Source organism: Rhineura floridana, chromosome 10 (assembly GCF_030035675.1).
Source record: "Rhineura floridana isolate rRhiFlo1 chromosome 10, rRhiFlo1.hap2, whole genome shotgun sequence".
Lineage (NCBI taxonomy): Eukaryota > Metazoa > Chordata > Lepidosauria > Squamata > Rhineuridae > Rhineura > Rhineura floridana.
Genome location: NC_084489.1, coordinates 75,758,219 through 75,784,419, shown reverse-complemented (window position 1 = coordinate 75,784,419; position 26,201 = coordinate 75,758,219). Strand labels below are relative to the sequence as shown.

Here is a 26,201-nt window from a genome sequence, read left to right as displayed (position 1 = left end):
CACCAAGAGTGGGCCAAATTCAGAAACATGAATTTCTGAACAAGACAAGTTCCTCCATGACTGAAAACATCCTAAGATGGAGAAGCAACAAGCTTTACATGCCCAGTTCAGAGGCTATCCAGAGCAGTCCTTTGAGATAATATACTGGTCCATGTTTTTCGAATGCCAAGAATACCACCTAGAATTAAATGGCATTCTTCAATTCAAGTTATATCCCTATTAGTTTTTCTTATATAGAATTACCAGTCTCACAACATAAATATGTATTTGCTCTGTAACACAGTATGGCACCCAATGAGCATGTCAAGAATTAACTCCGATAAAATTTTTATTAAAAACTGCAAGAAATAAATAATGCAAGGGGCAATGTTTGAGGTTAATTACTTTAAAGAGATCACCTCCCAGATATTTGACTCAGTCCACTGTGCCACTTCTTCCTTGTTCTGAGGAATACCAAATGTATTTTGTACATTTCAGTTTGCCTTAGAGAAATGTCATTTCCTCAACCTATCCACCTACACTACTTCTCTGAGAGAAGAGTGTAGCTAAAACCACACAGAGAACTCCAAATACACAAAGAAAAAGCTAGAGCCAAAAGAGACTAGGGTTCATTCCTCTTCCTGCCCTATCATTTAAATTCCTGAATCAGAGGTTACCAGTCTTTTCAGTCCGTGGGCATATTTGGAGAGTGCCACGGGCACACCCCCTCTAGTTATTTTCTCCATGACAGAAAGCATACACACATACGCGTTGCTTTTTCCAAGGGTTTGGTTAAATGTTGGATCCAGTAGAATTAAAACAGATCCTCATGATTTTGCTTGATTTTACATTGGGTCCCCACCAATTCACCATCAAATTAAAATTTATGCTGGTAGACTAAAGAGAAAAACAAAACAAAAAATCCAATGCTTCCAAGCACCAGAAAGCTTCAATCCAAGGCACAGATTCTCAAGGGTCTTAATTTTTACATACAGCCTGACAATGAAATGACAAGCAAATCACAGAACATATGTGTGGATGCAAAGGTGACCTATATTTGCTAGTGCTTTTCAGGAGATCAGGAGTGTAGTTGTCCAGGGTCTCAGGGGGTCTTAGACCCTTTACTTTTTTAGAAGCAGGGTCCCAGCAGGGTCCCTATATCTCTAGCATGCTATGAGACAATCATTTATTTATTTTTATTTATTTAATTTAATTTATATACCGCCCTAAGCCCGAAGGCTCTCTGGGCGGTGTACATAAAAGGGGTGTCATCATGAAAGGGGTGTGTTAGCCACTGAGAAGAGTCTTCTAACATACTTCTTTATTCTTTCCTGCTGATTGGAACCAATCAGAGTGAAGGGAGGTGAGTCAGCCACTGAGAAGACTCTTCTCAGTAGCTAACACTCTCCTCTTTCATGCTTATTGGTTCCTAGCAGTGTCTGTTGTTGTTGGAAAAGGGATTTAATAAGGATCTCATTCTCAACCCTGCAGCAAAAGGGGCAGCATGATTGTGATTAACATGAAGGGACCCTGCACTTCTGAATTTGTCACTATGCTACTGCAGGAGATCCTTTAGGATCCATAAAGACCCATGCCTTAAAGCCATGTTTTTGCACCATGGCAATGCTTGAAAGGGCCAGATACATGATTTTTAGGGTTCAGTCAACGGTGATGGATGCAAACTGTGATTTGTTGATGGTTTCATTTGTTGGAATTTGGCTGGAGGGGGGGAACAGGGAGACATGAACCATGAAAAATTATGGAATTTGAAGAGGATCATATCGGATCCAAGACACGTGTGTCCACGCACATGCACTCACTCAGTATCCATTCTCTATCCCAGTCTGTGACACCCCACCTTCTTCCCAGCTGCTTTATTTCTCCTCCTCAGTCTTCAAGTTCACTTCCCATTCTCTCTGATCCTGTGGGTCACTGCCTGTTTTCATCTTCTTGAGTGCCAGCCTGAGCCTTGAAACATATTTAGCTAAAAGAGGAAGACTGTCAAACTTCCAACTTCTGTATGTACTTTGGGGGGGCTATCCTTGCCAATTTATGACAAGAGGGCAGTGGGGGGGGCTCAAAGGCACCACAGGAAAGTTCTCAAGTGTTCTACTGTGGTCATGGGTGTCATATTGGTAGCTGCAGCCCTAACCTGAAGTGGAGAACAGGAAGGTAATGGGAAGCAAATTTAAGCAAAAAAAGTCCATTTCCATCAAGGATGGAAATTGCGTCTGCATATCTATGCATTGTAGTGGGCCCACCACTACAGAACCCTCATATGTCCCTAATACTGGGCAATATGAACAATGTAGCACAAAGGATTAAACTGGGAACAGCAAAATTCCTTTGGCAATATCTCCTTCATGAAAGGTTTGGGAGTAAGTGTACAGCTCAGATAAAATAAAATATGCAGGATCTTGTTGTTAGATATTTGTCAAAATGAGTCCAGAATACAGTAATCTGCAATTAACAACAGTGATGGTCTTTAACAAGACAAATACTATTTGCATCTCACTTTAAATACAACACAAATATTTGACATAGTTTGGTTTTAAAAACTCATCTATCTATAGAAATATATTGTCAGAGGGTTTTGTTGTTGGTAAAATGAAGGTTGGCAGCAAACTAATCAAGATACATTGCTTTACAAGGCAAAGTAGATAAAAAGAATTATGAAATCCATTGTGCTACGTTAGTTTTAGTAGTTGTTATAGACTTTGGTCTGATCCACTTCACCTGTTAGTACCACTAGATTTGACTCAACATCACCCTCAGGCACATAGTGTTTAATTGACTTTAGTAAAATATTTATGCCCAACCTTCTTTTAGTTTCAGGCAATTAGTCTTAATTTTATTCAGTTAAATCTCTGCACCTAATAATTCACTTCATTCATATCTATATCCATATCTGTATCACATAATACTTTGACTATGAACTGTGACATAACTGTACATTGTCATGTATGCATTCATACATGATGGAATCTAATTCATAAACCTAAAATCTGGCTGTTTTAAAAATGCACATAAGAAAAACAATCTATCCAATTAGGGTTACAAAGCAAGCCTAACAACTTCTATCAAACATAAATACCCTTAGAATTCATTCCTATGCATACTTTCCTGGAAGTAAGCCTCATCAAATTTAATGGGTAGATATGTATAGGATCATACTCTTAATAGGCTGTTTTAACCCATTATGTGATTTTGGACTACTGTGACAGGTGCTTTTTTTAACAGAGTTAAATATGTTTCAGAACACTACCACAGATGACCCACATTGCCTCAGTGCTCAGCATTCCTTCTCCTCCAATCTCTAATGTTTTCCAAACATATGCTACAGCTTCAGTGCATTTCATAATGCTGACCTGTTATATGGGTCTCCAAAGACAGAGCGATTCTCTGTGTCATATGTTAAAATGTTAGGTGTTGCTGTTATTCTCTTCCATATATGCTCTCTAAACATGTCTGGTGATTTGATACAATTGCAAAATGATACTATTTTCTTCCTAAGTTTACACAGTTTATTTGATCCCACTGTTTAACAGTTGCTTCTCTTCTATTTCACAGCAAGTTGATTTTCAATATAACTGAAAAGGTATATAAATTTGCTCTGCTGTTATAAGACACATTGTTTCTGTCAGCTACATGCAAGTGCAGCAAGTACTGTATGCAAAGAAACATATTTGACAATACAAGACCAAGAGAAGGTTAAACATACATTAACCTTGGATGAATCATTCTGATTATTATTGATAGCTTAGAAAAAAATACTGAAGCTAGGGCAAGCTATTTGAGTTGGTGAGAAATTCCCTTTGACTTTTCATTGAAGGCAATGCCAAAATACTTAGAAAAAAGTTGTACAAGTTATTTTGATATCACTTCTTCTTTTACCTGACAGGGAAGTCTTATGGTTCTATATCATTGATAAATCCAGGCTCTTGAACTAATGGTAGCACAACACCCTAACAAAAGCAAACTACCTATCTCCATTAATTGGGAGCCTGTGGTAGCAACAAATGTTGGGAACTTTGAATGCTCACCTCTGAAAGGGCAAGGCGACGTACCCAGTTTAATGCAATGGCTGATTCACTTGCACACTGTTTTCTTACAGGAGCAAATATTTTCCTCTTTGTTTGAAACCTAATAGATACAAATAATCCTAAGAGAACTGCATCAACATAAAAGATAAAAAGGGGAAAGCTTGGCAAGTTCAGGGTTATTTCGTTTTAACACTGATCACTCACTGGTAAAACATTTCACTAACAATTATTAGTGGCCTAAGAGATTATGTTCACTAGTGAAGTTCTCCACTTCAAAAATATAATGCAAGGAAGGTGACTTGGTATCATCTTGCACAGCACTATACCAGAAGTAGTCAAAAGCCAGAGTGCAGTTGAAAGCACAAGTACATCTCTTGGAACAGAACCAGTAGAGCATCCCTAAAGAGCAGCAATCAATGCACACTGCCATTAATAAATTGCTCAAAGATGACAATGAAAATATGCACTTACTGGCAATGTTTACACACTACCCTCTTTGCACTCCATGCCTGAATGCTTCCCCCTCCCCAAACCTTGGGTTACATACTTGAGACTTCAAAGCATGCAAGTAAAACCAGCTCAATGTTGTAAAACAAGTTTTTGTTAAAGAATCCTATGGTCACACACACAACAGAAGATGAAACTTGCAGAATAATAAACTAACTCTATCTACAAGTACCAAATAAATAACATTAAACAACTAAAGAGCTTTAAAAATATATATATGAGGTGGAAGAAATAAGAATATATTCTAATAGTCTGGGCTCTAATACAGATTTAAATCAATTGCTACACGTCCAATTAAGCAAGGATGTGACAGGATTAAAACGGACACAGAAGTAGATGGTATGTGTCTAGGCATGTACTGCATGTTACACACATGATAATTTATACTCCGTTGTATTTCACATTGATTGTAGGGGAAAACAGTACTTGTGAAATCAAGTACATTTTTCTTCTTTCCCAAAATAAAATAAATCTACTATGTGCAATTTTTTTTCTGAGCCCAAAGCAAGCAAGACAAAGCAAAAATCATGAACCAACTCTACATCTCAGAATATACCTCCATTCCTTAAGTACAACTCTGCATGCTCAGAGTTTTATGTAACTCTAACATTTTATATTGCAACAGACGACAACTTGAAATATTTCTGGATGGCCAACAGATTTTTAAAAAATATTTATTGTTAATAAATTCTTACATGCTTTGTAACCTATTTGCCAAAAGTAACTAGATCAAGCTTAGCATACATATAAGAAACATTTCTGCTGAGGGAGGGAGAGAAAGGGTAGCTACTGATTGGTGCACAGTAGATTTATGTTTCATAACATTTGTTATGCCTCAACAACTATGGGCTACGTGCACAGCATAGTTATTATGAAACCTCTTGATGAGATCATTCATACACTGAAGTCCGTTGATGCTTTAAGACTGACTTCAACAGGACTGAGGTTTCAGTAAAAACTTGGAAGGGTGGCAGAGCAAGTACTCTCTCTCTGACAATATATTTGTTATTTCTTCTTCTTTCCTACCATTATTACTTCAATTAGAATCAAAGCCTTCAACTACTGAAAGGGCAACCTGCATTCATAGGTAAATGAATATTTTAGCTAAAGTTCCATAGTTAGACTTTCAGGGTTTTGTTTTTCTTTTTAAAGACCAAAAAAGTAGGACAGGTTTATTTGTATGAAGAGCATAATGTTTTGTAATGTATTAGAATTACAGTCACTAACACTATTCTTACTAATTAGATTGTGTACTTTATTTCCTACTTTCCTCAAATCGTAGGGGAAAGTATGGATTAAATAGTTAAACAAAAGTATGTTACAGCTGTAGTAGCAGATGCCAATGAATACAGATATCCAATTCCCTGGTTTAGAATTACATTATATGCAGTCAAATCCTAAGCATGTTTACTCAGAGGAAGGCCCTCCAAGTTCAATGGGACTTATTATCTAGTAAGGTTCAGACTGGAGCTGAAGCCTGGTAAATAAACGATGATTCAGAAGTATGTTATGCATCCTAAAAGGATTTGGTGTTTGTGAACATTTGGTCTGTTTTTAAGGTATGCTTTTTACAGCACTTCTCATTCTGTACCTAGGCTAGCATGTTTTTTCCGTCTTCAATAACCCCAAGCAAGAATCAGAGAATTATTACCCATCCTAGCAGTTTTTTAATATATAGCAATCCCATTATGCAAACTCCAGCCTTCCTAGGCGCCTTCTAACACTGCAAGTCACTCACGTAGCCCCAGGTCAACATAGCCCACACTAAACAGCATACCCATTAATTCAAACTTCCAATTACGAAAATGTTTTGAATGATCTCCCTGTGGCTATTTGAACACATGAAGCTCTTCTGTACTTGTTTTGATGAGGCACAGGGGTGGAAGACTCTCAAGGTTTTCAAGATTTTTTTTTAAATGAGAAAAATAATGACATAAATAAATTTATAAGAATGCATTCTTGTTCACTAGAGTCCACAGGATGAGAACTTTGCCACTAATTTTACCTGGGAGGAGACTGAACAGAACAAGTTAGCTGGAAAAGCTAAAACAGGTAGTAAATGGTTTGGCATTGGATTTTATTATTATCTTGCATTGTCCTGTGATAGCAGTTGAATTCAAAGGCAGAAATTATGGTGATTTCAAGAACACAAGAAAGAAGTTATTCTTCAAAGCCTGCATTTAAATTCAAACTATCCTACCTCTATTCTTGGCACAATGTCCTTACAAAAAAAGGGGGGATTATTTGGGTGAGATGGGGGGAAACAATAAACCCCAGTTTGAAATTAGACTGACAAAGCAATCCTATGCATACCTACTCAGAAGTAAGCCCTCAATGGGACTTACTTTTCAGTAGACACAAAAAAGACTGCAGTGTTAAAATGCTAATTTTAAGAACAACATTAAGCATATACTATTAATTCTTACATTTTTTAAAAGATCATAGAAATTGAAGAAATGAAGCTTGGATTTCATTTAGCATCTGGATTACAAATTCTTATTAAACAAAGCAGTGCTCATTATAAAATCAATATCAACTTAACCAGAGTGCCCCAAGAGAAATGGCAAAAAGGTCACTCCCAGAAATTCAAACAATTTTCCTGCTGGAAGGGCATGATTTTAATTACAGATATCATTAATTAGAACTGTCACAGGGAAGATTGTACTCTGACTTATCACAAATAAGTATGATTTCTCTCAGATTATAAAATGTATATGCGCTAAAAGAAAAAAAGTCATATGTTCAGTTGTAAATGATAACGCTTTACAGTTCTTTGTTATTATGTAAACAACACTTTTTGTTTCAGAAACTGTACCTTTACTTTACCGAAAAGCCTCCTCCCCCCTCCCTTTGATGAGGTACTCTCTCTGTATTACTATTTTACTTTAGAAGGTTTTCTCCTCATGCTTAGTTCTAACGTTGAAAGCTCTTCCTCTGAAATGCTAATAACTTAGGCAGACATTTGAATTCACCACTCTTACTTTCATTGCATGTGCAATGTTTCCCTCCCCACCCCCCAGGTGGAAAGCACAAGATACAAAGATGAGAACAGGGAGGGAGGCAAATTAGAGGGAGAAAATCTATGGAAGCAAGTGCATTTTGTCTTCAGAGAACACAATGATAAAAATAAAAAATGAAAGGCTTTATCGAGTTTACTACACAATTTTTATTGTTTGAATCAGCTCGTTGTTCCAAGAGTAGGCTTTAGCATTTCTGTGTGTGCTCATACAACTCAGGAAAATTTTACAGATTTGTAGACAGTCAGGTAACTGTGTGATTTGTTTGATTATATAACAGTACAATATATAAAATAGTGCAGGCAACAAAAGATAATAATTGCCTATCAGAAATAAGCTGTCAGTCCTTTTTCCGTGCTTCCGAAACAGCACACCCTTTGCCCTATTTATTGTGGAAGATTCATCTATAATGTCTCCATGTTCCATAGCTCTCATCTGCTGCCATTGTTCTCAGATAAAAAAAAACCAGGCCTGTTTCTAACTTCTCCAGTGCTTACAGATTTATCAGCATTATAATCCAATTTATCTGAATAATGGGAGAAACTGACAACTGTGCAGGTCAAAGGTTCTTTTCATATCAGACCTCCAAGAAGTCAATGATTCAAAGAGAGAGACACCTTCAGATAACTGAAAGATCCATGCCTCATAAATTGTAAAGACTGTTTTTAATATCTAGAACACAGTGACAGATTCTAGATATTAATGTGTGTGATTTTTCCAGAAGCACTGAAATTGGCAACTACTTCTTTTAACATTTCTAATTAGAGGCACATTTACAGTAAGCTACAAGAATAGCCAAGATTAATAACAAGCAATAAAAAGCTGCTACCGTCTATGGGAGGGGAAATATTAATGGAGATACTCCAAGTAAGGCATTGTTTAAAGAAAAAAACCTACCTCAGCTATAAATAAATAAAAGCAGCACTCCCCTGTGTGCTGGATAATAAATAATAGTTTAAGTATCACAGGAAAATAAAGAGCTGATGGAGTGGAGAAACCGCTTTCCTACCTGATAAGCAGCAGTTGCACTGGAGGTGGTATCAGAGCCCAGGCTCCTCAGCTTCTCTTTCAGTTTGTGATGAGAGCTGTGGCGGAGGCAGTAGATGACCCCAGATGCCACAAGGACCCCCAAAATGCAAGCAATGGAGAGGAGTGTTAGTATGAGGAATTTGGTGGTATCTTCCTCTTCCCAGGCATGATGGGGCAAAAGCTGTAGCTTGCTTTTCTGTTTAAAAAAAAAATTAAAACAAATAAGGAGACGAGGAGTGTTTTTTATATAAAGCAACAAGAACAGAAACACAGAACAACCACCACTTACTTTTTATCAATGCCAACAGAAGACAGCACCACCACACAACATTTCAATAAAGCTTCCCCCACAGAATATTTCAGAGCTGGAGCTACAATCCTACATAGACACAACCAGGGAGCAAGCCTCAGTGAATACAGCAGGTCTTATTTCTGAGTACACATGTATAGGATTGCACTGTTTATTGCATTTTCCTCCACATGGTGTAATCTCTCAGCTCTGGAATGTGTCAGGATACGAGTCCATTTCTAAGCCGGATTAGTCAGAAATATATCCCACTAAATTCAATAGAATTTGCTTTCTACTTAGCAAACTTCAGACTGCACAGGCTTATGTATTGTTACTCAGAAGTTAATACCATGGAGTTCAATGAGCCTTCCTCACCCCCACCCCAAAATCTTACCCAGCAGATCGTGGCCTTAAATGAACCAGAGCAAAACATTCAAAACTCAACCCAGACATCAGAAAGGAAGTATCAATGTCCCCACCACAACCATATATTTTAAATTGAAAGAAAAATCCCTAGCAACACATACCTTGCCTCATTGCTCATAAAATGTCTAGGAAAGTGGTTATACTGTGTTTGTGATCCTACTGAATTTTTATAGGAAAATTATATAGATATACACCTATATAGATATTACACAGAGAGAGAGAGAGCTAATTTCCCTCATATTCTTTAATCAGAAGTGGGATGAGAATTTCTTCTGCTTGACACATCATCCTGAAAAACTAGTCAACCGACTTCTGAAAAATTACTGTTCTCCATTAGCATGTTGTTATTATTTTTATTTATGGGAGAAATGCGTTTTCAATCGGAAAGGGAAGAATCCATTTCCCCCTCTTTTTTCTTCCTGCTATGGGAACAAAACCAAAGGAAACTTCAGTTCTTCTCTTTTCATAGAAACAGGGGAGGGGGGAATGAAAACGTTTCCAAGCGCCTCCACGATTTGTAAAATATATTTTTGTGTGTTTGTGTGTGCGCGGGCGCAACGACAGAAATCCTGGTGATGCCTTTCGCTTGTCTCCATGCGCTCAAAAGTTGTCCAATAATTTCCCCTCATTAGCTTCATTATAAGCTATATTAGCAACAATTAAAATCGCAACATGGCTATGAAAAGCCCAGGCACGCAAGATTGCAGGCTCGCTCATTTGGCCAGCGCTTCACAATTACCAGGGAAATGAATGGAAAAGCACGCCCCTGCCTCAGCTCTGGTTGCTACAAGATGAGAACAATTAGCCAAGTCCTCTCCACCACCTCATTTCGCGTGGTAACAAAATGGATTTTTCCCCCTGAATGCCTGGCCCGGCCTATTCATTATCTCGCCTCTTTTTAGTAATTTTCTGCTCCGCATTCAGCTGGCCGCCGCTTAATTTCCTCTCGGCTAGCACGTACACAAGCGGCTCTTGTGTCAGGGCCCAGTTCGGGTTCTTTTCTTTTCTCTCTCTCTCTCTCTTTTAAATCTTGGAATCAGAAAGGCCACCGAAGCAATTAGCGCCGCGTCTTGACTGGGAACATGGCTTGCCATTAATTAGCCTCCTTGCTTTACCAGCGCGCCAGTTTAGCGCGGGACTCGGGCTTAATGGAACGGAAAGGCAGGTCCGGCAAACCGTTCCTCCCACTCTCCGCCGCCTTGTTGCGCAGGAGCAAACGGAGCGAGGCTCGCCTGCCGGAGAAAAGGGACCGACTGACGGCAAGGAGGCAGGCAGGGTGTGTGTGCGTGCGCGCGCGCTCGCCCCCCAACCCGGCCTCGCGGCTTTGTCGGGGAGGAGCTTCTTCGCCAGCCGCTCGCGCCACTTTGCTTTCAAGATGAAGATGCTGCTGCTGCTTCTCCCGCTGCCGCTCCGAAGCGCTCGTGGGATCCGAGGAGGACGCGCTCAGGCGCTCTCCCGCCTCTTCAACCAGCGGGAGGAGTCTTCTCTCTCTCCCTCTCTCCCTCTCTCCCTCTCCCCCTCCCCCTCCTCCTCTCTTCGCCCAATCTCCACCTGCCTCTCCTCCTTAACCAAGCACGGAGGAGGGAGGGAGACCTCTGGTGCACGAAACAGACTGTGGAGTAGATGCGCGCTGCTCTGTCTTCCGCCTCCTTTTCAAGCAGGCGCACCTGCCCGGCCCGCCCTCACGACCCTTTCTCTTCGCGCCCCGTCCCTTCTCCGGAGATTGCCGCGAAGGGAAGGAACCGAGTGGCTCGAGAGACGCCTCCCTGTCATTCAGTCCCCTTACCGTTTAGATGTGCTTAGGCTGTTAGGTTGCAATCCTGGGCTCACTTCCCTGGGACAGCGGCCTACTGAACACAGGGGGACGCTTCCGAGGGACCGGGCTGCAGGTCTCACTGATTTTAAGAAGGCTCACTTTATCTTACGTCTGGAACTAACAAGGCTCGAAAGCCTCGCTGAGCTTCGTTGGCTTGTCCTGCACGTAAGCATGGTTCCGAGCAGACCATCAAGCTCCACGCCTATAACACACCTACTGAACGTTTTGGGACCTCAGAGAAAGCATGCACAGGAATGGGCCGCACGCCCAATTGTAGCTTAACAGAGCTTTTCATAAGTAGGTGTTTATTAGCGCACAATCTCGGTGTGTAAACCGGCAGCCCTAAACATCCGGATCCCAACCGCATTCGAGCAGAACGTAATTCTCGGGATGCGTGTTTCCTTCTGAGCAGCTCGGATTACAACCGGCAAGCCTCTTTCTTGGGGGGGGGGGGCAGAGGTATCGAGAAGCCCACCGAAACGGTTGACGGCGCTTAAAGCCAGTAGCGTTGGTTAAAGATGATTTCTAACAATGCCTACTCAGAAGTAAACCCTATGAATTCAGAAAAACTTAATCCCCGGCAACTGGGGTTAGGATTGCAACCTAAACGGGCGGGGAAAGAGGGACCGGTTCTAGGCATCCTCCCTTGAAGCGTGACGGCCAAGTCCAGGCCACGCACCAGCAAGTTTGCGGAGGGAACACCCGGTGGAGAGGAAGCGCAGACAGATCAGGCCACACGCCAGCAAAGAGCCCAGCTGCGGACTGGGCTGCAGAAACACACACGCACGTTTCTGGCGAGCTTTGACTTAACCAGGCCTAGTGCTTCCCGTTCCTGAACACACTAGGAGAGCGCCGTGGACCGACTGTCGCGGTGAAATATTTGCACATCCCTCTAGGCGGGAAAACGAAGTAAGCCCTTGAAACCAGCAGGCCTTATTTTACTTCCAAGTAAACGCGCATAGAAATAGTTGTCTCGTGGCTTCCCCCCCCCCCAGCAGCTCCTCCCACAGGTCTCCCGCCCGCCGCCTTCAGGATCTGCCTGCCACCCGCTCCCTTGGCTTTCCCTTTCTTTGGACCGCCATATGTCCCCCGCCTCTCCCCCCGCCCAAGCGTCGCGGGGGGGGGGCTCCTTCCCTTCCCTTTCTCGAAGCCTCTTAGGTCAGACTCTCAGTTCAGCGATGCCCTCAGCCCCGCCTTGCTATTCCTGGAAAGCGCACTTGGTCGCGACCCTTCCTGCTGGAGAGGGCAGGGGGTCGTCCAATAACGCTGGCCTCTGCCGGTGAAAGGGCAGGCCCTCCCCTTCGGCGGCCGGCTCAGGCTGTTGGCTAGAGCTCAAGGCCTGGCCTTGGCTTTACCATTAGCATTTGATTGACCCCCCCCCCCACCCTTTGGCGGGAGTGAAGTCCCTATCTGCATCTAAATAGGGGCGCTTGAAAAATGAGCTTGCCCTGCACCGGAGACCCGGCCTCGCTCGCCTGCTCCCTCTCCTCCCCCACCCCTCAGAGAGGGCCGCGTCGAGCTGAAAGAGCCTTAATTGGACGCGCTACAAAATCCCCGAGACGGAAGGAGCGGCTGCCCCGATGCTAAGGCTTGCCGAGGGGCCGGTTGCTGAGAAACAACCTGCCCCCCCCCCGCTGCCGCACTCTTCCGCAGGCAGCTGCGCGCCCAGTCTCTTAGCCAGGAGACCCGACCGCTGAACGAATGGACAGAGAAATAGGTCTCCTTCCCACACACAGGAAAACACCGCGCGCAGGTGCATTGCAGCTCGCTCCCCAAATTCCAGCCTTCAAATTGGGAAATAGGATCTGCCCATGTTGCACAACTGAACTCTCGCTTTTCAGGGAGTGAAAGTAACGCTGCCCTAGAATGGATATTTTTGGGTGGGAGAGAAAGTTACTAGGCGTGTCCCTTCCGAATTCAGCATCAAAGATGGATGGCAATACGCCGGGGGGCGGGAGGTGCGCGCGGGCGGGCGGTTGCTAAGGGGGTCATTGGGGTTCCATTGCCCAAGGAACTCTTTGATCGTCTCCTGCCTCCCGAAGGGGTGAATTTAAATTTGAACCTACAGTCCTACACTCTAGGAGTAAGCTGCATTGAACTCAATGGAACTTATTTCTACATAAGCATGTATAAAATTGCACTTTCCCTCTGCTGTCTTTCCCTCTGCTGTTGAGCCGTTTAAGGTTCCAGTCTCAGGGTCACACACTTAGAAGGAATCCCACTAGATGCCTAGCTTCTGCTGAAACATGCATAGAATGGGCGGCACATAAAAGTCGAGGTAAATAGATTAGCAGCATTTTTATTCAGAGGTAAGCCCTGCGGAATAAAGCCGGCCTAACAAAAGGTCATTTGCTCAGACGTAAGTCCCATTGACGTTAAATGACGTTTACTCCCATGTTATTTGTGCACAGGACTACAGCCTAAATATGCTTAGGATCAGGTTGTTAATTGGTCGTTGCAACATTCAGGAGATGCGCGCCCACACACCATGCATAGATATATGTCATACCCAAAGACGATCGACTCTATTTATGACATATTTACAAAACGCTAAATGTGTTCATGGAAGCTTCGTCTCTGTAAATGATTATTAGGATTACTAAGTATCAGTGCTGATATTAAAATAAATAAGGTCAGAAAGAAAGCTGGACCTACCGAGTTTATGTCTACTGTAGACATTGTTTACAGCAAAGAAAAACAAAAATCCCGCAGCCATGAACATTCTGGCGCTGTCTTTCGCTGGGCCTCAATACCCTATCGGTAAAATGGGAATAACAGACTGCAATCCTATACACACTTACCTGGAAGTAAGTCTCATTGAGCTGAGCAGATATGTATAGGATTGCACTGATATTGTCCGATTTTACCGAGTTGTTCTGCGGGATAAAATTAAGCAACAATCCGCATTGCAATGTGGTAAGTTCTATCCTGGATATAAATGATAATGGTAAGCAGGCCTCTTAAATCAAGAGTTGTCAGGCGCTTTCTGCGGCGCTGACTGGCCTGCGGCCACAAGATCCTTGGCTTGAAACAAACGGGGTTCTCCTTCGCATTTTTGGCTCGGAAACAACAAATTCTGAGGAAATCACCACGCAACGAGATTACATTTAAAAGCTCTATAAGGAAAATAATTTATTTCCATTTAATCTTCAGTAGAGTGGGGTTTTTTTCCAAAGCACTTCCAGGTTTCCTGTGGATCCAGTTGTTATTGTTTGTTGTTTGTAAATAGGTTTAATTTGCATAACATATTCGTCCTTCCAAACCGGACTGCAGATCTGAATGGGGTTTGAAATTGCTTTACAAATTGGCTGTTCATTGTTGAGAAACGAAGATACCGGAAGCCATTTTAGCAGGGTTCGGGGTGTTAAATACCCCCCTCTCCACCACCGCATCGCTGTGAGCACCCTTCCTAGGCGGGAATGAACTGGAAGCAAGTTTGACGGCAACTGTGCCTCAATTTTGCTTTCCAAACAAGTACCCCCACACAGGCTTTCTGCTTCAAAACAGTCAAAGGAAGCCACTCGTCCTTCGATTGTCTCTATCTGGATGTAGCCGCGGAATTAATAGCAGAGGTTAAGTCCAAGCACGTGGGGTTATTTTTGTACTCTACTTTATCAAAAGACGAAGCCTCCTTCCCTGTCTTCCAAAAACTCAGCGCTCTCTCAATAAAACTAAAAAGAATGCCAGGCTCCATTTAAAAAAAATCCCCCGTGTTTCTAGTCCTCATGGTTCCAAGAAAAAACAAACCAGAATACATTTCAATGGTGTGTGACCCTTAAAAGCTCTTAGTTTTGTTATCGATATGGGGGCCCTTTCAGGGCAAAATACGATTAAACGAAGTACACACCCTAGGCTCCGCTACAGCCCTGAAAAGCAACACACCAGGCAGCAGCACTTGGCGTTCTGGTTTCAGCCACCACTCTATCAAAAAAAAATTTGGTGCTGATTCCTGTTAAGGAATTGCTTTCTCAGAGCTCCTACCGTCCTTACTCTGTATCCTTCCCACCCTGTCCAAATGATGCTGCTTTGTACAGGTGACCTCGCAGGGTTTGCATACAAAAGATTCAGCTTCTCCTTCGATGTGTATTGTTACAATCCATGTGTAGCATATGGAAGACGAGGGTAGTAGTTCTGGTTTCAAAGTTCACAGCGCAAACATTCATAGGGATAATTCGGTTGCTGGGGAAACAGGGCATGCTTTCGAACTATACAGAACCCTTCATCGTAATGCAGTCTGAAAATGAAGTGACACCTCTCTAGTTGTAAACAGCGAGGTTTCTTTCTAACGTACAAAAGAAATCTGCTTGACTCGATCGTAAGAGGTCCCTTTTCTAGAAACAGGGCCGGTTTAATTCCGAATTTGGAAATATCCCAAGAAAACGTGACAGTCTGCAACCTTCGCCTAGAATCCTCGTGCTGAGCTAATCATGGATGCAATCCTGGTTCATTGAGTCCCTCTCCCTAACTTCCGTCCAGCTGGACTCAGCGAAGATCACTGGGTCCCGCTCCGAAGTTCAATAATAGGCCTGCACTGCACTGATCCGAGAGTCCTCCTTCGAGCGCTTATACTGATTGTCTCCTCCAAACCCTAGGGAAGATTGACTTTCCCCATAAAGGTTGTGTCTAATAATACTGCGAAACATGTATATACTATCAGCGATCCGGAAGGCATCGGGGTATACGTCATAAAGTTTTGAAAGACTTGTGAGGTCTCGAAGTCATTGGTGGGAGGATGTTTTCAAAGCGCTGGTAAGCTCAGCGCATTCTCAACACCACGTAATGGCACATCAGTTACCTCATCACGCCCATTAAGCACTCTGGCGTTTTTCACAGCCACGATGGTGAGTGTAGCAAAGTACCCCCATCCCATGAATACACATTTTGAAGCGGGGGGTGGGGTTTAGGAGCATGATCTTGGTGTGACTACAGGATTAGGTAAGCGGATCGACTGATAAGAAGTTCAAAGGTGTGATCGTGTGTCCTTAGCGGAGGGTTGATGCAAACGTTTTTTGGGTTTGTTTGTTTCTTTGCAAAGTTTTCCACCCTAGGTGGGCGGGATTTGGATATAGCCGAATCGATCCTATACTATTCATTACTATCCTTGGATCAGCCTCAAAATGTAAATAGACATGGGAGAGCTGTGAATGGAAGAAGGTGGCCATGAGGTTAAAAGCAAACCTTGCCTTGTCAGGTTGAGGAATCAAAGGGAATCCAAAAGTAAACAAGACTTGTCTTGGTGACATGAATCTGGAGGCTATGCTAACTTTTCCAGCAATATCCCCTCCCCAGGTGACACCAGATAGAAATCATTGTTTCCCCGGCCTTAAATATAAATGCTTAGAAGTAGTGGTAATAACGCCAATGAAGCCTCGGGCTATATCCCTCATACAACATGCAAAACTAGTACTTAGAAAAAGAAAAGCTACTTGTTCATAGTTTCCCATACCAGATCGGACTCCACCTGAAATCCCCATGCCCCAACACAGGAGCCCATAGTAATTTCCCACTTTGCCTAAGCCCCCTGTCCCCCGCCCCCACCCGCCAAATGCTTCTCTCGGGTCCAACCATCCGGCCTCAGCCCAGACACGAATCCAGGGTTAATTAGAGACGCCCTGTCAGACTTCACTCGAAATCGGAGGGGGGGATCTTTAAATATGTATGAATTTGACATTTACAGTTGGATGTCGTTTAAAGCTAAGCATCCCCTTCCTCTGTGGCTGGCTCAGTTTGATGTTGGGCTGTTTAAGGTCCGGGCTGAGTGTGTGTAGACAATAACCATTGCACAGCATGAGGACAGTCGTAAATATCTTTGTTTTTTAAGTTTAAGGCCCACTAAATAAACTGATGGGTGATGTTTTTTCTATTATAAGGAAGAAGTGAAATAGATTCTAAGGAATTCATTAAAGTGAAGTGTATTACAGTATCTATTAAATTTTAATTCTCAAGTCTGTCTCACCATGCTTGAAAGCAGGACCTTTTGGTGTCTCCCAGCTTTACTAGTCTAGGATTGTAAAGTAGGAAGTTTTAATAATTACTGGGTTAAAAATGCTACTTCACACTGCATCATATTTTAAGGAAACAAGAAAGGAATTTAAGAGCACTCCTCACCAGCTTCTTTGCCCCCAACAACTGTTTGCAAGGTTCAATTTCAAAAAGGCAAGTCTTCAGGATAAAAAATTTACCAAGCTAATATAATCAAACAAGGTGTGATATCATTTAGTTGCACCCTCTTCTACAGTCACATGCTGACACCTGCCATACACTTCCTCAGAGTTTTCTTCAGGATGAAGCATGTGGCTTCAAGCCCAGCCAGACCAGAGGGTGCAGGCACAGGTAACATTCCAGATCAACAACTGTCTGTAAATGTTTAATATGCACTTTCATGCAGAGAGGTGAATGTATGTGATTCAACTCTGGAACAACTGATTACAGATACTACCTTAAGCTATATGATAACATAGATACTACACTTAGATATCTACAGATATTAGCCTTAAATAACAATTCATTTTTCCCTTTAAAAAATTGTATGGAGCAAACTTTAGTAATGGAAATGCTGTTTAGCTAATGACAAGAGAATTTAATCCTTCAAACTTCAAAAGCTATTGCTCGGTTGAGATAAGGACACACTTGGCTGGCAGTTGGTGCACACAGCCTTTCTACTTCTGAGAAGAAAAATGCATTTCAATGTCCCTCCCCCCCAAAAATAACCTGGCAGTAGTATTTAGTTGCACATAGTGCATCAGAAAGGTTTTTCTCCCAATTTTTCAGATAATTCTTTGTTGATTATACATTATAATAGATATGAACACAAGTAACAATGAGAACTAAACATCTCACTATGCAGAGAAATAAAACTTTAGAATATTATTTATCTTAAAATACGATGACTTAAAAAAACCCCACCATAATGCTGTTTTTAATTGAGAATACACTCCACAACCTAATAAATGGGAGAAGTCAGGCAGAAATAATCATGTATTAATTCTCTACATTACAAAATCTTTTCAGAAGCTATTATCAGAGCAAGAGGCATTGTGGTTGAGATTCAGGGTGGGAGAAATCCTTTGTGCAACTGAAAGCTATTGTTCCTATGTGCTGATGAAATTGTACTTGCAAATCTGCCATTCAAGGAGGCCAAAAAAAAAATGAAAGGGGGGGGAATCCCAAGCAGAAGAAAAGGAATGACAAGAATATAATTATTCTTGACTATAAACATATATTAATATACATTTGGCTTCAGAAGGATTTTTTTTTAAAAAAATAGAGTATCTATTTTTGTAATCTGTTCAGCTACTATGTGTAGTATTACTGTTAATAATATCTAACCACATTTTCCAAGAAAACACAATTGGAATCAATTCACCTTGTTTTCATGTAGTATATTTATTAGAATCACATTATTGATTGGGCTAAATAAAGATTAATACCTGCACCTTAAAATTAACAATGATCTTATGGGAGACAACATTTTCTTCTTGGGATTAAAAAAAGTGCAGGATAAATATGTGTATTTCAAATTGTAATACTTTTAAGAAGGATATGTGTAAAATCATCCTTACAGTAAATTAGCTTCAATTGAATATAAATCAAAGTAAGTTTGCTAAGAATCATATCAAACCATCTGGACTGTTACCAGAGTAAATGTATTTAGGAAGCAGTACAACAAAACTGCAGGAAAAGGGCCTCATGGTATAGATACTGCTTAGACATATTGTTGCTTATGTTCAAATAAAGTATGTTCATTTGTTTATTGACTGCCACATCCCCCTCCACACACACAGAGATCTTTTCAGTGTTTCACAGTGCACTCCTACTCAGAAGTAAGTCATATTGATTTCAGTGGGGCTTACTCCCAGGTAAGTAGGGTTATGGTCTCAGATTAGATTTAATATTAGCAAGGTTAGCAAGAGGATTGTACATAGGCCTGGAGAGAGCATTCTTGCAGCGCTCTGTCCTCCATCAACTTCTCAGATGTTGATTCAGAGTTACTTGTAGCAGATGTCAGTTCATCACCTGAACCAAGGTCAAATTAACACTTTTACTTGGAGAAGGAAGGTGGGGGTGGCTGCAATCAGATGGAAAGGTACTTTCCCCCTTCTTTGAGACTGTATCAAGAGGTTGAAAAGATTAGACAAAATCGACACACACAAAAGACAGATGGATTTCTGGGAACTCCAGCTTATTCAAATCACTGAGAAAGGTCATGGTGAGAACTACAGACCTATTATTCTAGAGGGGCACAATGATCCTTCCTCAACCTTCAACCCCACAAAGCACTGGGGGGGGGAGGACTTCTCTATACCTTTTAGAAGGATTAATATTCCCAACAATGAAGGAATCAAACCCAAGGATATAGACAAGTTTCAAAGATACCAGCACTAATGAAAGATACTATCATCTGGTTTCTTATAGTTAAACAAAGTGTTGTTATTGTTATTTAGCTGGAGAAAAATGAGAGGGGAGGGATGCACCAACAAACCAATACCCTTATTTTGCATAGGGATCTGTATCTTGTGATGATAGGCTATACTATAGTGTTAAAAGTTGTCCAAAGGGTTAAAAGAAATTCTGTTCTCTCTGTGTGGTAGTACTATGGCAAGATGAAATTCAGACGCCTTTTAACTTTCTCCTAGGCAAAAGAGAAAAAGCAAGGGAAAACAAAAAAAAGGGCAGGTATGTGTAAAAACATAAACATATGCTTATGAAAGACAACACATCCTCAAGATGATTTACAATCCATTAAGCTAAGGAACTTGGATTCCAGGTGACACTTCACAGATTTCAATAGGACTGGATGAGGTGTATAGCTACATTCAGTATATACAGCTAATTAATTGTCAGAAAAATTGCACAAATATGTGTAAAGAGAGCTCCTCTGAGATATCTGTCCCTCATATATATATGTATGTATGTATATATTTATTTATTTATTGTATTTATATACCGCCCCATAGCTGAAGTTCTCTGGGCGGTTTACAAGAACTAAAAACATTAAAAGCAAATATACAAATTTAAAAACACATCTTTTAAAAACAATTTAAAACAATTTAAAAACAATTCCCATGTAGGAAAAGGAAAAGGTTTTGTGTGCTTCAGTTAATATATGCATATCTATAATGCCACACTTGTAGTTACTGTACACATATTTCCTCCCCTCCCCACACAGGCAGAGTCCTGATATCTGTTTTCATTCTTTTCTGTTATCTTGTCAATATCCTGATAGCCTAGCTATGCCTATTACACTTAAGGTCTCTATTGAAATATGTCCCCCCCCCCATGAAGCCTATCTCCCATAGGTGAATCCTATCTTCGCCTAAGATTGAGTTAGTAGATGCAAGATGTGTGTCTTACATATAAAACAGAATAGGCTGGTGCCTGTTTAAAATCTCAGTATATCTACATCGTTTACATCATATGAGTGTTATGCCTTCTAATATAACGATCACGATAGTATGCATGTAAACCGCAGGTATAGCACTATTAGTGGGTGAGGGTGTGTAGGGAATGATATATTTCACCATCTATTCTAGAGAAACTCATTTGTTCTCAACTCCCCATTTTGCTCCCAATACGTCAGCAGCTAAATTTTAGATGCGATAGGAGGACTATAAAAGGAAAAAGTGTGGCCGAACTTTACTTTTCATCTTGTGAGCGAGTCACCAGCACAGGCACAAGACCGACTGGCGGGAACTTTGCCGAGCCAGCTACCTGTTATCCTCGTCCTATCTCTGGGCTTCTCTAAGAACAGCACCAGAGTTACGGTGGACTTGCCGGTGCGGGGAGTGCCGCCTCGGGGACTGTCGAGGTCATCCCGATTCGGGAAAGCAGCCGGTCGCTGCTCTGGTCTATGCAACCCGGGACAGAGAAGGAGCTCCCGAAGAAATCTGGAGACTATCCACGCTACAGCAGAACACCGGTTCGCCACAGACGGGAGTTGCTTCGGTGACTTTGGGTGAGGGCGCGTGGTCCAGAAGGCCCGGGGGAGGGGGAGGACCCGAAATCCCTGGAGGAGCCGAGTTCCTTCCGCACCCCTGAAGCCGCGCGCCCTTCCCACAGCACCAGCTGGCGGGCAGCTTGGGGGGGGGGGGAGGGAGACAAGCCCACGTCCCCCTCTTTCCTCCCCAGCCACGCAAGACTCAAGCAAACCGGCGCAGGTCCGATGCGGGGACCCCAGCGCCGGAAAGCCTCCTCGAGCCGGTGACTGAGGTGCGGGCCATGGCGCTGGGTCAGGGGCGCCCCCAACAACCTGGTGAAGGGGGGCTGAAGCGGCAGGTCCGAAGAGGGGCGAACAAGAGGCTTCCCCGCAAGAGAAAGCGAGGAGGAGGCCCTCGCGACCCAGCACCGCGTCCCCCTCCCGCTGCCCACGTGCAGACCCAGGCGCGAGGGAGTCGACGCCTTCCAGGCGAGAAAGGCGGCAAACTCTCGCTGCCCGCCCATCTCGCCCGCCCCGATGTTCCCGAACGGTCCCGCCAAGGGGTAGAGCAGCTGGCCCACCCTGGAGCGCCTCTCCATGTGTCTTGGGCCAGAGAGGCTCCAGCGATGGCCTCTTCCCAAAGGCCACAGCAGAAACTCTGAGCATGTGCAGAGAGCTTTCCCCTCACTCCTGGCACTACCGACCACTACAGCAGGCCTCTCCCCCCCCATTGAGCCGCGGGCGCTGCGCAGGCTCCCTAAGCGTGAGGCCTCCCAGGGCGCCCGAAAGGAAGGTCCGCGGGGCGAGCGCTCCAGGCGTCCCTTACCTGCTGCCATCCCCTCTTCGTCTCTCCAAAGGCTCTCAATCCCCAGAGGCAGCTCTAGCAATCCGCCGCCGCTGCCCAACTTGGTCCCCTTCTCCTCGGTCGGAGCTCCAACTCCATCCTATTCCTCTGCCCGGCGACACAAAGGCGGGAGGCGGCGCTGCTGACAGGCTCTCTCAGTCCCAGGGCAGCCCGAAGCAGCGGCAGGAGCAGTTCAGCTCGTTCCGGCGCCTATCGTCGCCGTCGGCGCCCCCTGCTTCCCAGGGCCCCGGACGGCCGCCTCAGCGGAGCTGTCCATCAGAGAAGGAAGGCACCAAAGCGGGAGCGAGAGCGCGCGCGCGCCAAAACACGCCCGGCCCAGGCAGCCGCCCGGCCTCCACTCTGCCCCTCCTTTATATTCGCCCGCGCGCAGCCCCTGCTGTCGGCGGCAAAGCACATGGCCCGTCCACCGGTTGCTATAGCGATGCCTCCCCTCCACAGGTTGCTGACAGCAATTGGCTGACGGGTCCTGGGCTCTTCAGAACCCCCTCGCCGGCGCGAGAGGCTATGAATGGGCATAGCCTTTGTCACTCATTTGTAAAAGCTGCTTGGGGTAGCTGCTGTTCCCCCTTCACGCTCTTTCTCTCACTCTCACACACACTCCCCCCCCAGTCATTTTTTGTGTCACTCTTGCCAAATGGAAGCTGAAGGGAGAACGATGAGGGGAGCGTTTCCCCCTCCTGTCTCTCAGGCTCAAACATCAATGACAAGCTTTTTTTAAAAAAAAAACAACCCAAAATCTTAACCCTCTGCTATTTGCATGAAAATATAGTACCAAAAATTTCCCTGCCCTCTGTTCTTCTAACACAGACTTTTCCTGAAGGAGAAAAAAAAATTAAGCAGAAATTCAATCCAACTCTTCTCCATGTCAGGCACTGAAGTGTTTTAATAAATATAAAACACTTCATATTCTGTATTGTAGTGTTGTTTTTAAAGCATGTCAGAAATAAGGTTAGTAGCACTGCAAGAAACTGTCTGGAATATCTATCAGACCTCCTGTTTGTATTCAGCTGTTTGAGGGGGAAACTTCACCTAGTTTTATTAGCGTCATGGGGACTGTTAAATGATTGTAAAGTGCTAGACTAATTTCATTAGTGTTTGGAGAGCTATTAAATAACCAGCTAATACTACAATATAATTGATATGGCAAAGTTCCTAAGCCAAGAGTCATATTCTAAAGCCTTGATGTGGACCTGAATCACAAGTCACACAACCTTGTCTGTTAAACATATGCTGCTGCTTTATGCTGCATAAAACCATTGGTCCATTTAGGCCAGTGTTGCCTCTCTAATTGGCAGCAGCTCTCATGTTCTGCAACCAGAGATTTTTAAAACAAGAGATTCAGGACTGAACCTTCTGGCTTCTGCATACAAAGCAAATGTTCTCCCATTGAGCATTAGCCAACCCCCAAACCAACATTACCAACATTTCCCGCTCCACAACCTTCTCCTGCCATTCTATTTCATTCCTTGAAATGCCGGGGGGGGGGGGGAGAGGGGAAAGGAAACCAGGCACATTTAGCTGTTGTGCTGGTCCCCTAAACTACTATGTTTAGAAGGCCACTACAATTGGGAGCAGTCTTGGTGTGAGGCTTGTTCCTCCCCACAGTTCATGCACTCCCTTCCTCCTTCTTCATCTGTTCACCCCTAAGTTCTGCTGCTTGCTACACTGGACAAACAAGTCCTTATTGGGCACACAGTGCACACTGACGATGGGTGGGACAAGTCATTTTAGTTCTATTGCTGTCCACTTACATGAGTTGCCACATGTAATTCGCAAGCCACAGTTTGGCTACTCTTTAGCAGCTAGCAAAGTTTAATACAATGAATATTGTTTAGATCCCTGAAGACCACCTAAATTCAATTTGGAGCTAAGACACAGTGTGCAACATTGAGCAAGTCACTCAGCCTTTCTTCCCTAACAGAACATCACTGCCAATTGGTTCCTAACCCACCTGGTCTTCGCATTTCTTTTAAAATTCCCTGGTTATGTCCCCAAAGTGAACCTAATTTTTAAAGCTGTCCCACACTACCTTTGCATATTCTCACTGAGTATTCCTGTGCTGCTGAATTGCCCTGCAACTGTGTCTAATGCCTCCTGCAGAGCTTTGTAGTGCTCTCGCCAAGCTAACAATGCAGGGGACTTTGGTCAGCTGCTCTCCTCACTCTCATTCTGGAAAATGGACCCCCAAAGATCTCAGTCTCTCCATAAGGAAACTGTGGAAAGTTTGAAGTCCCTCATTGTGCCTCTCCTTTCAAAGTGTTTGTGTCTGTCTTCATTTAAAGGGATTCTACCCCTTGTTTCTAGAGTCCAGCAGGATGAGAGATATGGGTCTTTGTCAAGGAGAAAGGGAATAATATAAGAGCCATAAAGCTATTTTAAGCAGCATCTAAGTTGTTCAAACCTCAGTTATGCCAAATGCCTAGTTATCTAATTGTATTGTTGTATTCATAAGGCAGCGGCACATATGAAAACTAAACTGCACTCCCATTTATTTGATCAGATGTTTTGGATGCCCCCCCAATGCCACCAGGAATGTGGTATTTGGCCTTTTCTATCTCAATATAGTTTCAGCTCAAGGTCAACCACAGAATCACAATCTGATATCAGATTTGTGATGAACTCCAGTTCTTGCTGCTGGTTCTGACTTGAGATGGCTGGTCAACATTTAACTAATGTTAAATGTTTAGTCAGTACTCAGTTAACTAACTGTCTGCTCTCCCTAATGAAGTCCCGATATTAGAGTGGCATTTACACACTCATCCTTCCTCAAGGGTAACACATTTCTATAACCCACAATGGTGCAGGAGTGAAGGAGGGAGGGGAAGGATCTGCAGGTTAAGCCAAACATCTGTTTGCACAGTGCCTTTGAAAATCCCACAGCTGCAGCAAACAGGAGAAGAAAGGAAGAAAAGAAATGAACCCAGGGAAAGGAGCTCTTGTCAGATGCAGATGACAAGTCTTTGGGAGGCCTCTTTAGTCTCTGGCACTCTTGAAACCACCACCGTTCCCCTCCCTCCTCCCCCCTGCTATTGTTTCCCCCCTTTGCTACGACAGCTGGAGATGGCAGACTCAAGCATGGCAAAGCAAGCTTCTCCCTAACAAGCCCTTTTCTCCCCCTTTGAAGGCCCCCAGCTGCAGGAGGAGGCAGCGAGCTGCTAGGCCACCCCTCCCTGTGCTCCTGCCTCACACTTCACTGAAGCTGGGGATTCTGGCCTAGTATACTTTAATCTTTTCCCCACTTCCTCTAGAATAACCCATTAGGCCCCTTTAACAGCAGCAAACAGTTCCAATAGGACAGGCCATTTCACAACTGGTCAGTGTAACCAATCATGAGAAAGGATGATGGGGGAAGGGAGGAAAGGGGAAATCTAACCAAGATCATCCCAGAGTTGTTATTTCTATAAAACTAGATTGCTGTACAGTCTTTACCTTTTGGGACCCCCACATCATTCTATGAGATAGGCTTTTAGAATTCCTGTTTTACAGATGAGCAATTGAAGTTGTGAAATCATTATTATTTCACCCAAATAACTGAGCAAGTCCCATAAGAAGGCTGGAGTCTTAACCCAGGTGTGCCACTTGCAAGTGTACATTCTCTACAGCACTGCAGTTCCTACCCTAATGTGGCAATCCAAAATAATGTATTGCTTAGCTCAATAGTAGAGCATATGCTTTGCGTACAAAAGTTTTCACATTTAATACTCAGCATCTCCAGGCAGGGTTTGGAAGGACTCCTGTCTGAAACCCTGGACAACTGTTGCCATCAGTGTGTAGACAATATTGACCTATGTGGCCCAGTGGTTTGTCTCATCATAAGGCAGCTACCTATGGTCCTATCTGAAAATTGTGGAAAGACGCTCCCAATACTAGCTTGGGTTTTTTTAAATTTCCTCCAAGAACCTTTAAAAAACAAAACATACACACCTCAAACCTCAAACACAGTTGTTCCCTTTTATTCTAGATGACTTATTCCAGATCAATGACCACCTCCATCACTCAATCCTCCCAGAGAATAACAGTTAATGTGTAAATATGAGTTTGAAAATGAAGTCATCATTCTTTTGCCATTCTTTAACAACCCTGAGTGTCAGTTCCGACTCCTATCAGCTATTGTTCCTACTATTAATGAATAATGAACTCTCATTAAGTCATTTTATTTAGATTTGTTTACATAATAATAAAATAAATAAAAGACAAAATCACTGAGACAATTATGCCACATATTTGTCGCTCCCTAGGACCAACCCTTGGATCTTAGAAACTGACACCATGAAATGTTTACAGCCAATATGCAGTTCAAGCACAACTACACAC

At 43.2% G+C, this 26,201-nt stretch overlaps 1 protein-coding gene across 1 annotated transcript in view; it reads right to left on the bottom strand.

Annotated features, from left to right (window-relative positions):
• PTPRN2 (protein tyrosine phosphatase receptor type N2) overlaps positions 1 to 26,201 on the bottom strand; it is a 1,065,701-nt gene that overhangs the window by 162,776 nt on the left and 876,724 nt on the right. The window contains exon 13 of the mRNA XM_061585692.1: positions 8,556 to 8,771. Coding sequence (XP_061441676.1) covers positions 8,556 to 8,771 — 216 coding nt within the window. The remainder of the gene's footprint in view (positions 1 to 8,555; positions 8,772 to 26,201) is intronic.